This window comes from Gadus chalcogrammus, chromosome 23 (assembly GCF_026213295.1).
Source record: "Gadus chalcogrammus isolate NIFS_2021 chromosome 23, NIFS_Gcha_1.0, whole genome shotgun sequence".
NCBI lineage: Eukaryota > Metazoa > Chordata > Actinopteri > Gadiformes > Gadidae > Gadus > Gadus chalcogrammus.
Window position 1 is genome coordinate 3,390,162 of NC_079434.1, and position 13,886 is coordinate 3,404,047.

The 13,886-nt window shown below is 43.1% G+C and overlaps 1 protein-coding gene across 4 annotated transcripts in view; it reads right to left on the reverse strand.

Annotated features, from left to right (window-relative positions):
- col11a1a (collagen, type XI, alpha 1a) overlaps window positions 1-10,036 on the reverse strand; it is a 73,851-nt gene extending 63,815 nt beyond the window's left edge. For all 4 annotated transcript variants that reach the window (XM_056584255.1, XM_056584254.1, XM_056584252.1 and 1 more), the window contains exons 1-4: window positions 9,667-10,036; window positions 5,169-5,333; window positions 4,395-4,608; window positions 2,069-2,231 (exon numbers count right to left, since the gene is read on the reverse strand). In XM_056584255.1, coding sequence (XP_056440230.1) covers window positions 2,069-2,231; window positions 4,395-4,608; window positions 5,169-5,333; window positions 9,667-9,781 — 657 coding nt within the window. In that variant the 5' untranslated portion in view covers window positions 9,782-10,036. The remainder of the gene's footprint in view (window positions 1-2,068; window positions 2,232-4,394; window positions 4,609-5,168; window positions 5,334-9,666) is intronic.
- Between the last annotated feature and the right edge of the window lie 3,850 nt (window positions 10,037-13,886).

The window sequence follows — 13,886 nt, forward strand, 5'->3', positions numbered from 1 at the left end:
AGTATGTCAAGTCAGATGACGAAACCATAAACTCTCTGTCAGTGCATCCATCTGCACACAAACGTTGCTTAGCCTGAGGGAATTATGAAAGTCTAAATACCTCTAGTGATGGATCCTAAAAAAATCATATGAGCCAACATATAAATAAAGCCAACGTCAGCTTTAGAGATTAAGTATTTGATAAGAGCGCAGTGTCACCATGGCGTTGACAGGGCTCAGTGGGAAGTGGGCTGCATAAATACCAGCAGCAGAAATGCACCCAATCAGTCAAAGTCCAGTGGAAGGAGGATAATACCGGGTCAGGAATGGTCATTCCCGCCATTCACCGCAACAAAACCTACACTCTCTCTCTCACAAGTAAACACACATCAAGTGACCTTTACACTTGTCAATAACCTAAAGGCGATGTGCTCATGCATCTCAAACTAAGGAAATCTCTCATTGTCTCATATTTACTCCAGTTTAATTTAAACAGATTTCTTGCTCGCTTGTAGGCTTGAAGCCAATCTTACTGCATCTCCAATCCTATTATATGATATTAAATCAGATAATATATTTGTAGCCTATGCCTTTTTATACCACTGTCTGCAGCAAACCCAGAATTTCATTATCTAGGATTAATAAAGTACCATATTACCTAATTTCATCAGCCTAAATAGGTTGAGAAGATTAAGGGCTCAGGCCTTCATGATCTATGTGTACCTATATACCACGTTGGTGGTCGATCGGTCTTCTTCCTATATGTCCTCCAACAGATGTTTACTGTGGGAGCCCTAATTGTTGCCTTAGTTTGTCGTTAAACGGAGGCCTTTGTACCAATGCAACAGGAAAAAAGCCTAGCAGAAGAAGAGTATCGGTCACAGAAACCTCAAACAAATTGGTTAAGCTGATGATGCTAAGGCTGATTAGGAATTAACTGACAGAGGCACAAAAAGTAATATACAGGACCAACCAAAGGATTCAATGTTTCAATTAAAAACATATATTTTTAGGTCCATATAACCTCATTAAAGCTTCCATGGCAATCACCAAGAAAGAGAATATACGTTAGGAAATTATAGTAGACGTTAAGGCCTTCTGTTCTTAGCACATGCTAATATTCATTAGCGTAAATCCAAGGCTCATTGAATGTTCTGTATAGCATCAATAATAGTAACAATAACAGTAGGCTAAAGGGTTGAGTGAGGGCTAATTGTCAGTAATTACAAGGTAATGACTCCAACAAAGGAAGAAGCAGGATGTAGGGACAAATATTAGGCCATGTTGATTTTTGTAGAAGCACAAAGGGGAGGTCTGAAACATAGGCTACACAGAAATGTGTGAACTTGATTAAAATGGTGTAGTTCTTTAAAATAAATGTCCAGCCGTGTCTCCATCCGAAACACGTTTAAGAGCAGGATGTGTCAAAGGGCTTCTGTTCTTGATTCTCAGCATCTTGGTTTTTACACATTCTCCCTACGGTCAATAGGAGCAGCCACTATGTCCGATAATGTATACAAGATGTATTCAACTACAGAAGCAATACAAACCCAGTCCTAAAGGAATAGTGTACAGGTTAAATGTTATGACTACAGGCTCAGGTTGTTTCCTATTTTACTATTATCATCTAATGGAACACTATGATAATATGAATCCTTTCATATAAAACATTGCTCATCATATCACTCATCAATGACCATGGGGTTAGCATGCCCCCCTCCTTAATAGAACTCTCAGCCCAAAACCCTTTTTTATATATATCAAAGTGTTCAAATTCCGGTGGAAACCAGGGGTTCTCTTACAGTTAAAGCCTTTTAGATATCCAAAATAATTTTCCCATGAAGTTTTTCATTTCCTGGAGGTTTCCGCCTTTGAAGTGCCTCACCAGGACTCTCAATCTAAATCCTACCAGCTCAGTCTACGAGTGAGCATTGAGCTCAAGGTAGGGCAAATTGCTATCAGACAACTTATACCGTTTTTACTAAGACATTACTTTCCTTTTTTGTCACATACAAATAGCATTGAATTTCCCCCCAAAAGCCAAAAATATGCCATTAGCTTAGCATTAAATGATAGCATTTGTCTTTACCTGGAAGACGTCCTCGTCCAGGAGCCTGGTACCGAACACAGTGATGCCGTTGGTGTCGATGGTGCCATGGTCGCTCCGGGCAAGCGTCTTGGTGATCTTCTTTTTACAGTCCACAATGATGGTGATAGTCTTCTTCTCCACACTGATAGCAATGCGGTGCCACCTTGCAAAGATTAACACAAACACAAAAAAGATATTAGCTTTTTGAGTGAAATGCTGATAAAGCGAGACCATTCCGACTTTAGACCATTCTCTAATTTCTGATCAATCATCAATCAGTGCATTTCTTCCCTGATTGTTCGGGGAATCCGCATTGCCTGTCAATCACATGCATATATACATCATTATCACAGGTGTGTGAATGAAACCCTTCTCAATGGCGAACAACAGTCAAGAGGGTTGAGGCAGGAGAGTTGGATGTTTTGTTCAAAATGCCCTGCTCTCTCTCTTTACAACTTTCAAATATTACCTGCAGCAGCTTTAAATTCTAGTGTATTTGTGTAGACCTCAATCACAGTCAGGCTCAGGGAGACTGCCCTCTGCCCCTGTATGTGACCACACTCGATGCTTTGCCATGACATTACTGAGCAGGATTCTCACCCAAGAATCGTGTTTAACTTTATGGTATCCTTAGATCAAATTCTGCCAATGGATACGAAGGGGGTTAATCAGGGTCACACGTGAGAACACACCTCCTTTCCTTTTCTTTTCCTTCTCTTTTGCTGTGGTACATGAGGGGCTATTGCATACCAGGCATCCGCATAGACCACATTCTTACCCCCACACTTTGGCCCTCTTTAACACGGGATTACACTCATTAAACCCCAAACTTAATCCTGTTTCTGGGTTACTCGGCATGACAGACATGGTGAACATTGTGAAAAGTGTGTGTCAGGATACAGGCAGGCCTGGTCTGCTGTGGCAGGAGGCGCACAGTCAAAACATTGTTCAGGGGTGGAAGATGAGACCTGGCAAACGCTTTGGCTCAAGAGCACAATGTTAGTGAAGATACTTTATGGTAATTACTCTATCATTTTGTGTAAAGATGGATAATGAGGTTAGGTAAGTCATAGGCACAGTTGCACAGCTTTTTCTAACATATTGCAAATTCCCATGTTCTATATGAAGCAATTCAACAGGTATGAAATGTTGATTATATGCAAATAACCAAATGAAAGAGTAAGCATGAACAAGTTTTGAAATATCTCAAATTAAATCTTTAAGTGTAACAGGTTGTCAACAGTTCACAGCAGTACGTTCTTATTGCATTACATTCAATTGTGGGCATTCCCAAACGGTAAGAGAATGATTATGCCTCTCTGTTAGAGCTTAGGAAGAGTTTCTTATGAACAATGACAAATTATCCACAGCCATGGAGGGTTTTAGACAAGCCACTGAGCCTGGCTACCTCCAATGCTAGAAAAGCGCAAGAAAAACTGAGATAAAAGAACTTTGTTATTCATTGAACAATGTGCTTCACGCAGTGCACCCCAGGAACGGCTGAAGTCTGCTCGATGAATTCATCTTTAAATCTCTTGTTGCCCCTCTTTCTCAGAGTTCATCTTGTATGAGTGAACAAGACAAAAGAAACCTTGAACCTGAAAACACAGGCCTGAATTAGGACATTGGAAGGATTCCATAGCTCTCTCTGTGAGTTATGATAACCGCTTATACGTTCAATCAGATTTAGGGTCATAAAACGTCGAACTTCCTCTACAAGCTAAGAAAACAAACAGCCAACGAAAAAACACAATGTTGCAGATGAGACACAATTCTACCTCAACTTCAAATCTCTATGTGTCTCTATACCACAGTAAGACGCTTCTCTCCACCAAGGACTCTGTGATCTGCCAAACGTTAGAGAGGCTGGGATGATAACAACGTTTGGGTGTGGGTGATCCCAGGTAACCCAAGAGGGGAAGATAAGGAAGCACTCTAGCATGCGCTCCGATCCAAACTCCCTGGCTCTAAAATAACAGAGGCAGTGAGTTCATGTCTAGGGTCGGGATGCCCGGCCATGCTGTGCCCCGATAATCTAGCGTGTCGCTCTGCTTCTGATCTGTCTCTCAGCCCCTGCACCGCCGCCTGGGAGACCCCCCGCAGAGAGGGTTGATCTCGTGACGAGCACTGTGGTGCAGCGAGGAACACGCTGTCAAGTCAACTGATGAGACTTTTACTAATGCCCTGAGGTTTTCAACTTTCCACTGTATCCTCCTCAATGCATCCCGTTCTGTAGCAATATAATTCCTTTGTTTTAAGAATTGATCATTGGTTTTAAAAGAGGGACAACACAGAGAACATTTACGTGTGTGTTGACCTGACTTACTTTCCATCGGCCAGGTTGAGGCTGCGGAACAGGGGGTAGTCTTCGGGGGCTGGCTTGCCGGTCTGGTCCTCGTACAGGAAGACAGGGGAGCGACCCAGCTCCATGCCCAGCTGTTGGACCCCCTGCTCATTGTAGATGGACAGGAGGAAGGACTGGAGGCCAGCCTTGGCGCGCAGCGTGGTCAGGATGGAGAAGTCCTCAGGGAAGACGCCTCCTGCACAGCCACACAGGCACAGGATTCAGAGAGGGAGTTTGTTTGAAAAATGTGCATTAATCTGTCTGAATACAATTTGTCTCTGGTTGGACTTGCTCAAAAGTTACTTTGAGCAATCAATTAAACCTCAAAGATGACTAACACACTCCTCGGCAAAGAAAGCACAGCATCTTCCAAGTGAAATAACACAGTATTTGTTTAAGTTAAGGGCCACTTTGTGTTGGTCCACAGGCTGAAAAAGACTTGGGGGGGATCAAGAGAATGAACGCTAATTGGTCATTCATATGACGTCTTCTATTCGTTTCATACAGGAATTCAAAGTTATCACAACAAAGGCTTTTCAATTCATGATTTGTCTCTGGACTCTATTTCTCTATGACTTCTTGACTCCATCATAGCAAACTTGATGGCTATCTATTCTAGCAAATGTCATGGCTATGCTAGCAAACAATTGATGGTCACAACTACTGAAACATTCCAAATAGCCCCATGTCTTGGCCGTTACCCTGCTGGTATTCAATGCATAATGGGTTTTTGAAGGCAGAATGGTGTCATCTTACCTGGGAAGAACTGCTTGGTCGGGGCACTGATCTGGGCCTGCTTGGCAATTCTGAAGGCTGTGTCCGGATTTGATGCTCTTCGGTTTGCGCAGAATCCTGTTGTTTTACTCACACCTTCGGGGGTATTGTGAAATTCTAATACTTCGAGCACATCGACTGGATCCACTGCAGAGAAAAAAAACAAAAAAACATGTATGGTAAGATCGGGTGTATTATATACGTGTCTTAAAGGAAAGGTATATTAATAGATTATCATTTATCTTATTAGTCGTCAGGTGAGATTTTGCATTTCAATAGTTAATTTGATGTGTTGGAGAGATTTAGAGAACACACAAACACATCGTATTAGTTGGGAACTGACAACATAACAAACCCATTAAAGAGACTAAAAACTATATTATTTCCAAAAATCATACAAAAAATGTATGCTTAAAAAGCATTCAATGCTGCCTAGCATCCCGTCCATGGCTACCTTCATGTAGGCAGGCAATATCAGCATCAAGGCTGAATAAAGAGCAGAATGTGTTACTGACAAGGCCAAGTATTCTCATAACACTTGGGTAGGTTTACACTGATAACGGGTCACCATAGCCCCTCACAGTTCCCTGATGCTGTCCAATCTGATGCACTTTACTTAAAAAGGAGCCCGTTTAACCACAGATAGAGAAAAAGACTCATGGGAAAGTCATAGTATCATGCTGGTCAATCCAAAACTCATCGAGCCTCAGAGTGGGGCTCTGTGTAGGGGGGAGGGCTTTCAGGACCAACAGCACACTGCACTGGAGCTCCTAACAGGGACTCACTTCACGAAATGGAACAAAAATACCTTGCTTTAAAACAGATACAGGGCAACATAGTGTTGAAAGCAGTTACGCCTAAATATGTTACTGTTAGAAAAAATGTATAAGCGGGCTGTCGGAGGGCGAGAGCGGACCAGTGTTCTGACAGCTCTGAAGCCACTGTTTTGATTGGCCGTTGTGGGTTGCTTTCATGACAAACCTTTCTTCAGTTATTTTACACATAGGAATCATAACCTTAACCTAATATAGCACAACCATTCCAGACTTGGAGGGGAAAGGCCAAACTAATGATCCTTTATTTATTTGTATTTATATAAGAGATAATGTCTTGATGGAAAAAACAGGTCATTGTTTTACATATTTACTACTGGCATTAAACAATAATGAATTTTAATAGCATCCATCTAGCATATATTGTTACCAAGTTATCAAAAGTATGTTTTGGCTTTGATCCCTCCAGACAAATGCCTCTCTCACTCTCTATTAAGTGTGAAACATCCTAGGAAATAGAGGAGGGGGGGAGAGACGCAAAACAAAAGATTCCAAAGAGTTGGACCCTGGGCTAATACTAAGGTCACAACCCCATGGAACTGCAAGAGGGAAGGCCTGTTGAAGCTTGACAGTACAGTTTACCAACGGAGGAGGAATTTAAGCATCTCTTTGACAGTTTCTACAGAGGCACCTTTAGATCAATCTAGGGGCTCTTGCTCTATGCTCTTCATGGGACAATTAAGGGCAGGGTACTGCTCATAACACACAGGTGCCAAAACAACGCAAATCCTGGCTGGCCCATTAGAAAGGGATAAATGAGTGTGTGAAGTCTTTAAAGGGGTGCAACTGAAGAGCCAGTGTGAGTTGTTCCTGGACAAACAGGGCCACATATCTCTCTCTCCCCTCACAGACCATCCGGAGACTGGGATGATGGACATGGTGACAGGGAGACCCAACCAATGGGATAGCACCCCTGTGGGGCATTGCATGATTGTGTGGGATTTAATGAGTGTGTGTGTGTGTGTGTGTGGCTGTGTATGCAAGTGTGTGCACTATGCTTGTGTATGTGTGTGTGGGTGTACGTGGGGGGGGGGGGGGTTGTGTGTGTGTGGGTGTGTGTGTTTCTTAGTCTGTTTGGGATATTAAATGACATGTTGAAAAATAAAACAGAGATCCGTTGATCTGGCACCCCTCCGATCTTGTTTCATGGGAGGAGAATAATGAGAGACAAGCTTTTAAAACCAAACTGTGCGGACGGAGGCCAAAGAGAATCTGAAAGCCAGGCCCTGGGTCACTGTCCTGCCCGGCCCACAGAGACATTTAGAAACCCCCCTACTCTGATCTGGCTGTAGGAGTATAACTGGCTTGGGTAAAAGCAGTAGGACCTTTTCACCTGCAGAACCCGGAGACTCAAATAAATATTTTCAGTCAAGATAACCCCCCCCCTCTCTCTCTCTCTCTCTATCTTTCCCTCCACGCTCCACGCTCAGCTTTATATCGAAGAAAGCTTCAGTCCTAGACTGTTTTCAAAGCATACCCCCCCCCCCTCCCCCTTCCGCACACATACAATCATGTCATCTCATAGAGTCTTCCACTGTAAAATGAACAAAGAAAGAAAAGGAAAATACAACAATCTACCTTTGAAACAGTGGATAGACTGTGATCTGGCTCAGCTTTTAGAATTCGATAACAAAGAAATCCTGTTTCCCCCGAAAACGTAAGAACCTCACTGACAGAATGAGAATTTCATTATGTCTCAAGACTCCACAATAAAAGATAACAGATCCCAGACATCTGTGAGCGCTTGGACCCACCTGGACAACAGTCCCGCGGCTGGGGCACCGCTCGGCGCTCTCTCTCTCTGTTTGCTATATTCTGGAGCGCAGGGGGGTAGAGGGACTCTGGCAGGAAAATGCTAACTTTGTCTGCTGGAATGCACATCTGAGCTGGTGCCCCCGGGGGCTGAGCAGACATGTCTGTACACTGCTGGATGTGGGGAGGGCACCCTCGCACAAAACGCTTTGTGCTCCAGGAACAAGGCAGGGGAAACACCTGACAGAGACCCCATTATTTGCATGGGGGGGTTACTCTCATACTGGTGTAGTATGGAATAATAGAGTAGAGGATCGGGGGAGAAAATAATAATAATAATGTGCAAAGAGTTTATGCTATGGACTGTTATATGTATAAAGGATAAACAATCATCCTCGTTGTATAACTGAGTTATTCATCTGTGATGAAGTGGTGATTTGCACCAAACAAAGACATGACTGTGAGGTGGCATTGACGTGTACCTGTGTCCCCGTGAACCCTGTGACTCGGTGCTCTGGCTGCAGCCGTACACTAAAGCAACGCTCTTTGAAGACTCCTAAAATAATAGGGAAGTGCAACCACGGTCCCTCATCAAACCGCCACACAGCACTTAGACAGGAAGCCTTCCCACCGCACGGTGAAGCTGCGCTCGGAACAGCGTGGCCTTGTTACTGGGAGACCTACAGCCCACCAAACTCACTTACAGCAGTCTGGGTAAAGTTGCAGGTAATATTTGTTCACGGATGGGGTAGGGTGGGTCTGTGGGGGGGGGGATTGCACGGGCAAAAAGTTTAGGGCTTAGGTGTGGACTAGGGCAGTGTGGAGAAAGGGTGCTGGTTTTGGCAGAGCTATGATGCATTTGACCGCCCAGTCCCTCTCTGTGTATCTATGGACCCTATGTGTTCGGACACAACAGTCTTTCGAGTATTGCTCCTGCGCTGAAAAAAAAGAAATTGATACATGCAACCGAATTGTATGCATCAAAGGCATGTGTGGTCGCATTACACTATAACACCTGTCATTGTTATCATAATGATCAGGAACCAGCTGATCACATGTATAGGAGGCCCATGAAGATAAGCAAACTCCAACTGGTACAACAGTGTCACTTTTCTCATATGCTTTGGGACGAGCAGCCATCAATCAGCACGAAAAAAACTAACATAAAGTCAACCGCATATTATTAAGAAACAATCCAAGCATAAATGGATTTCAATTAATTAACCTAAGAAACGAGCGGGGCCCTCGGAAGCCCCTGATCAAACCTCTGCTCTCCTTTGTCCTCAGGGTAGAGCAGTATCTCCTCCGGCTGCATAACTATTCAGTAAACTGTGAGGCTGCCGTCCAGTACCACAACTTCCCCCCCCCTAACTATACTTACAAACACCGAGCATGGACGGGTGACATATAGGCTGTCTCAGGTTGTGTCATGCAACGTATGATTTCAATTCAATAGGCAGCGTTTGGACTGCCAGGGAGGCTGCTCTGCATCCATGCGTAAAAGCGCATTGATGTTAAGATAAAGGTGTTACAGCGGAATATGTGCACGGGACTAAACAAGAGTTTTTGCAATCTACATTTAAAGGTTTCTTTCCCCTTTTCCTCCAACGGATAATGTTGGTGTCAATTTGAACATGGTACAAAAATGTGGACCATGGTACAAAGTTATATCTTGTGGCCTCGGGGGAGGAGGGCCTGGTCACGGACCTAACGGGTCTTTTGGGATTCGGTTCCGGAACAAGACTAACTACGTTCTCCAACTAATGCCGGATGCGTTTCATTCAAAGTATTTCCATCCTCATCCTCATCAAAAAATCTTTCCGGCTGGCAAAGATGCTTCGTTTTGTTCAGTCCAATGCACTTGAAAACAAAATTAAACCCTCCTATGTCCTTACCTGCTGTGACACGGCTCGCCTGTAGAACCAGGGTAAAAGTGATGAACGCGGTCACAGTGGAGTCCAGAAGACCCTTTTTCGTTTTCCACCTGGTGGAACACCTTGGCGTCTCCATGGTCGCCCACAAAAGTGAACAAAACTTCGGGCGACTTCAGGTGATGATTAAACGACGTCCCTCCACAATCCCCAACGTGTGATGGAAAGTGTTCTACAGAGCCATAAGGGAGAAGGATGTGATAAGCCTCTTCTCTCAGCCGCTCCAGGCCTCAGCTCCTCTCCAGTGCCTTCAGAGTGAAGGAGTCGGGCTTTGGTCGAGACGCACGGAGCGCAATGGGAACACTGTGAGCCTTCTCCGGCTAGAGGGGCTGGGCCAAACTTCACCACCGAGACCCAAGATTAGAGGGAATGACAAGGAGCCCCCGATTAGCAAATCACGGGGCTGGAAATCCTCCTTAGGGTCCACCCATCAGCACTGAGCCCCCATGCCCTCCCTCAGCGTGTCCAGTCAGAGGAAGGAAGGGGCAAGACCCCAAGAGAGTCCAAAGAGTGTTTTAGTGTTCAGGCTCTCTCTCGGAATGAACCTAATGGGAGAATTACGCATGTTGGGTGTTTACTTTGTACTCGGGTTTGCCGCCCCCCCCCCCCCCCCCCCCCACCCATTGTGATGGCCCCTACACAATTACAGCCACAATGTCAATGCAAGTGCAGTTTCTGCACTGTCTATAAAATGATGCTGCCTAACAGCTGCCCAACATAAAATGATTTTCACACACTGGCAATGGTGTGTTCGTCCCCACTTGATGCAATTGTGAAAATAAGCATGAAAGTTAATGAGGTGCTTTTTAAACGGCTTGTTGGAGCCATTTAGAGGTCTTTTGTGTTGATTTTTTTTAAGTAAATATATTTTGAGTCTAAGGCTAAAAGTATGAGTTATGAATTATAAAGTGCATGAAATATTAATCAAATTTTCATTCATATGTATATTTATGCATTTTGTGATGATGTGGTGATTAGCCCGTTTTGTCACCTGGGGAAATAGGTGTGTCACGCTCTACCTGGAGCCTATTGGAGGCCCTTCATATAGGCCAGGCTAATTACTGTTGTTCAGGTTTGGAAGGCAGAGAGCCAACAGTTTTCTGACCGCATTCTTTCGTATCATTGGACGCATTATTTTGTATTATTGGACGCATTATTCAACAGATTATTTCAGGGCTACATTGAAAAGCCCTTTTTGTACAATACGAAGAACCCTGTTTTGACCGCAAACAGTTACATCGTTTGGAGTTTTTATGTTTAGTTATTTCCTGGAAAGTCAACCAGAGTTATTGCTTAATAAATTAATCAACACCAAGTTAAACTCTCTCTGTGCGTGCTTCCCAAGAAATGTGTGTCGGACTATCTCTGCCTCAGGAATAAATATGGCAAACAAAGGGTTCGCCACTTCAGGGCTTTAGGAGTGAAATGCTCTTTGAGAATATCTTTCCAGTTGAATGTGTCAATTTCGATTTGACCATTCCTGACGTATAATGACCAATCTGGGCATCTCTTTCCTGATTGGTTTCCTGTGTGTTTCCTTTTTCATCACATCTGCACAGGGTTTTAGGGAAGTTTATTTGATATCTTCCTCTCTTCGGCTCTTTTTGGATCCATCTCACACCAAATCGTAACTATAAGATTTACCTTCAGGTAGATTTGCTTAAAAAAATAGAGTGACATCTCTTTCTGCCTGTATATGTATGTAAAAAAATGAAAAACCCATGAAAACATGTTAACAATTGTTTGGGGCCATACAGTTTTGGGCCATATGTTAATATATTCGATTAATAAAATGATTTTAGGTAAATAACTAAATAAAGCTCTGTAGGTATGAGTCATCGATTTGTTCTGTAAATTTGTTTTGGTACAACTTGACATCTGTTACGTTTCTTCATGCATTGTGCTTCTCGCAGTAAAAGCCCTTTGAAGGATTACTTACCTCAAACATTCCCTGAGCTTCAGTTACTCCAAAATATATTCTTGTCCCTTATCCAGAAAGCTGCTTTGCACTTCATGGACTTCAGATGTGGTGAGTTCTATTCTATCCTTTTTATGAATGAAAAGGGTTAGGGCTAGGTGTCAGAAATATGGACGTACTAGCCATGTATTGTACAAAGGATTTGTATACCTCGCGTTATATCTTTTCATATTGGGTCACATTTAACTAAGCAATTATAATGATAATATAATGGTAAACATTTTATAGCACTTTTCTAACCAGTGGCCACTCAAAGTGCTCTACAATATTGGCCAACCTTCACCCGTCGTCATGCACAAATTCACACACCGACGGCGGAGTCAACCATGCAAGGCAACAGGCAGCTCGTCGAGAGCAGTTAGGATGAGGTGTCTTGCTTGGTGACGCATCAGCCATCAACACTCAGCTAGGGGCCCAGGTGATGTTGGTGTTGGAGCAGTGATGGGTGTGCAAATGAGTGGATTCAGGGAAGCTGCAGTATTCCGGGAGAAACGGACGAGCCGGTCCAGGCTGGCGCTGTGCAGACATTGCCCAATGTGTCAAACCTGTTATTAAACGGTTAACTCATTAGCCTTGCCCAAATAACCCACATTGGCCCGGCGATTCTTTGTTTCGTAGCCTGTGACGGTCCTCCTTCCCCTCACACCTCTGTGGTGTTGTGCTGCAGCAAAGTCTCTACCTTCCCTTTCTTTAATGTCCTCTTCAGTTAATTTTGCAGGCACTTGAACACCTCCCTGTCTCCATCCCTGAAGGCCTCATTTTTTTGGTTGAGGGGTTAGAAGGGCCTTCATGTCACTTGTCAATTTATCAATGGCTTGTATTTGGGCGGCATACAATTGTAAAATCCTAGTTGGTATAGCAGTGTCCCTATAGGTTAACTTAGTAGTGAGTGGTGCAGTCAACCATTCCGTCAATGTCCATGATGTTCCCTTGTGACTCCAGCAGTACGTTCCAATCCATGCACTCCAAACAGTGCCTTTGAGAATGGCTGGCCTCTGGTGACCACCTCCTGAATCTGCGGCCTGTTGCAGACTGTCTCAGTAAACAGGGTTTGCAGCGAGGCTGAATGAAGAGCAGATTGTGATCTGATCTGCCAAGTGTTGGTAGAGCTGAAGCACTGTAAGCCTCCTTCACCTGGAATACAACAAGTGTCTTATTTTCCCCGGTAGGCCAATCAACAAAGAATGTCAAAAAAAATAAAAAAAATAACAATAATAGACAAGTAACAATAACAATATGGCACATCCTCGCTAAATTGTAGTTCTGTGTTTCTTTTTTAATCGTTTATTTTGAGAAAAAAATGAATTACATACAAAACAATAACAATAATAAAGACAGTACTTCATATAGGCCTACTGTAAGACAATAAGGAAAAATTAGGAAAAAAAGACTACAACATTTTTTAAAGTGTGTTTTGTTGTAAATTTACAACGTGTTTGTTGTGCAGGTGAAATGTTGCAATCAATAAAGATAAATTATTTCAACAGGATAGACCATCAGTCACACACGTCAGCTGACAGGAAACTTGGGACATGGAAGATATGTAATTGCATGTTATTTGCCATTTTGTAAATTGATCAGTTTGGTGGCAACCAAATCATTTTCCATGTAGAAATAAGGATATTTCCCCAATGTCAGAATCAAAGGTGTGCTTGATTTCATATCGACTGGGAGACTGGGTAGCCCCGCCCATTCTTCCGGTGATTTGAGTCGACCTTCAGAAGGGTCTGGAGAAGAACAATACATCTTTCTAGTTTCGATACGTTACTTTACTACTTTATACTATTTCAATCCTGGATGTTATTATAGGTTGTTCATCTAGAAACGTTTCGTTTTTAGAGGGACCTTGAAATTTGGTTGTTTTGCTGTTTCATAAGATTGAGATTGACTTTGGCCTAATATAACAAAGTTCTCTGCAGCCCCCAAAAATCACTTTACCAAACCAAAGCACAACTGGAATAATAGCAATTTTGGGCCATATTGCACACTCTGGATTTAGAATCGGCACCAGTAAATACTTACAGTTGGTCAGTCAAATGGTAAGGCTAAGAAGCCAATAGTTTGAGGCTTGTGGACATCTGAGTTACTGAAACGATTGATGGTGTATTATGGAGAAACTAAACAAAGACACACCTGGTAGATTTGAAAATAATAACATGAAAATAATCTCAACATTTTCAGAAATATTATTTGTAGAGAACTGTAG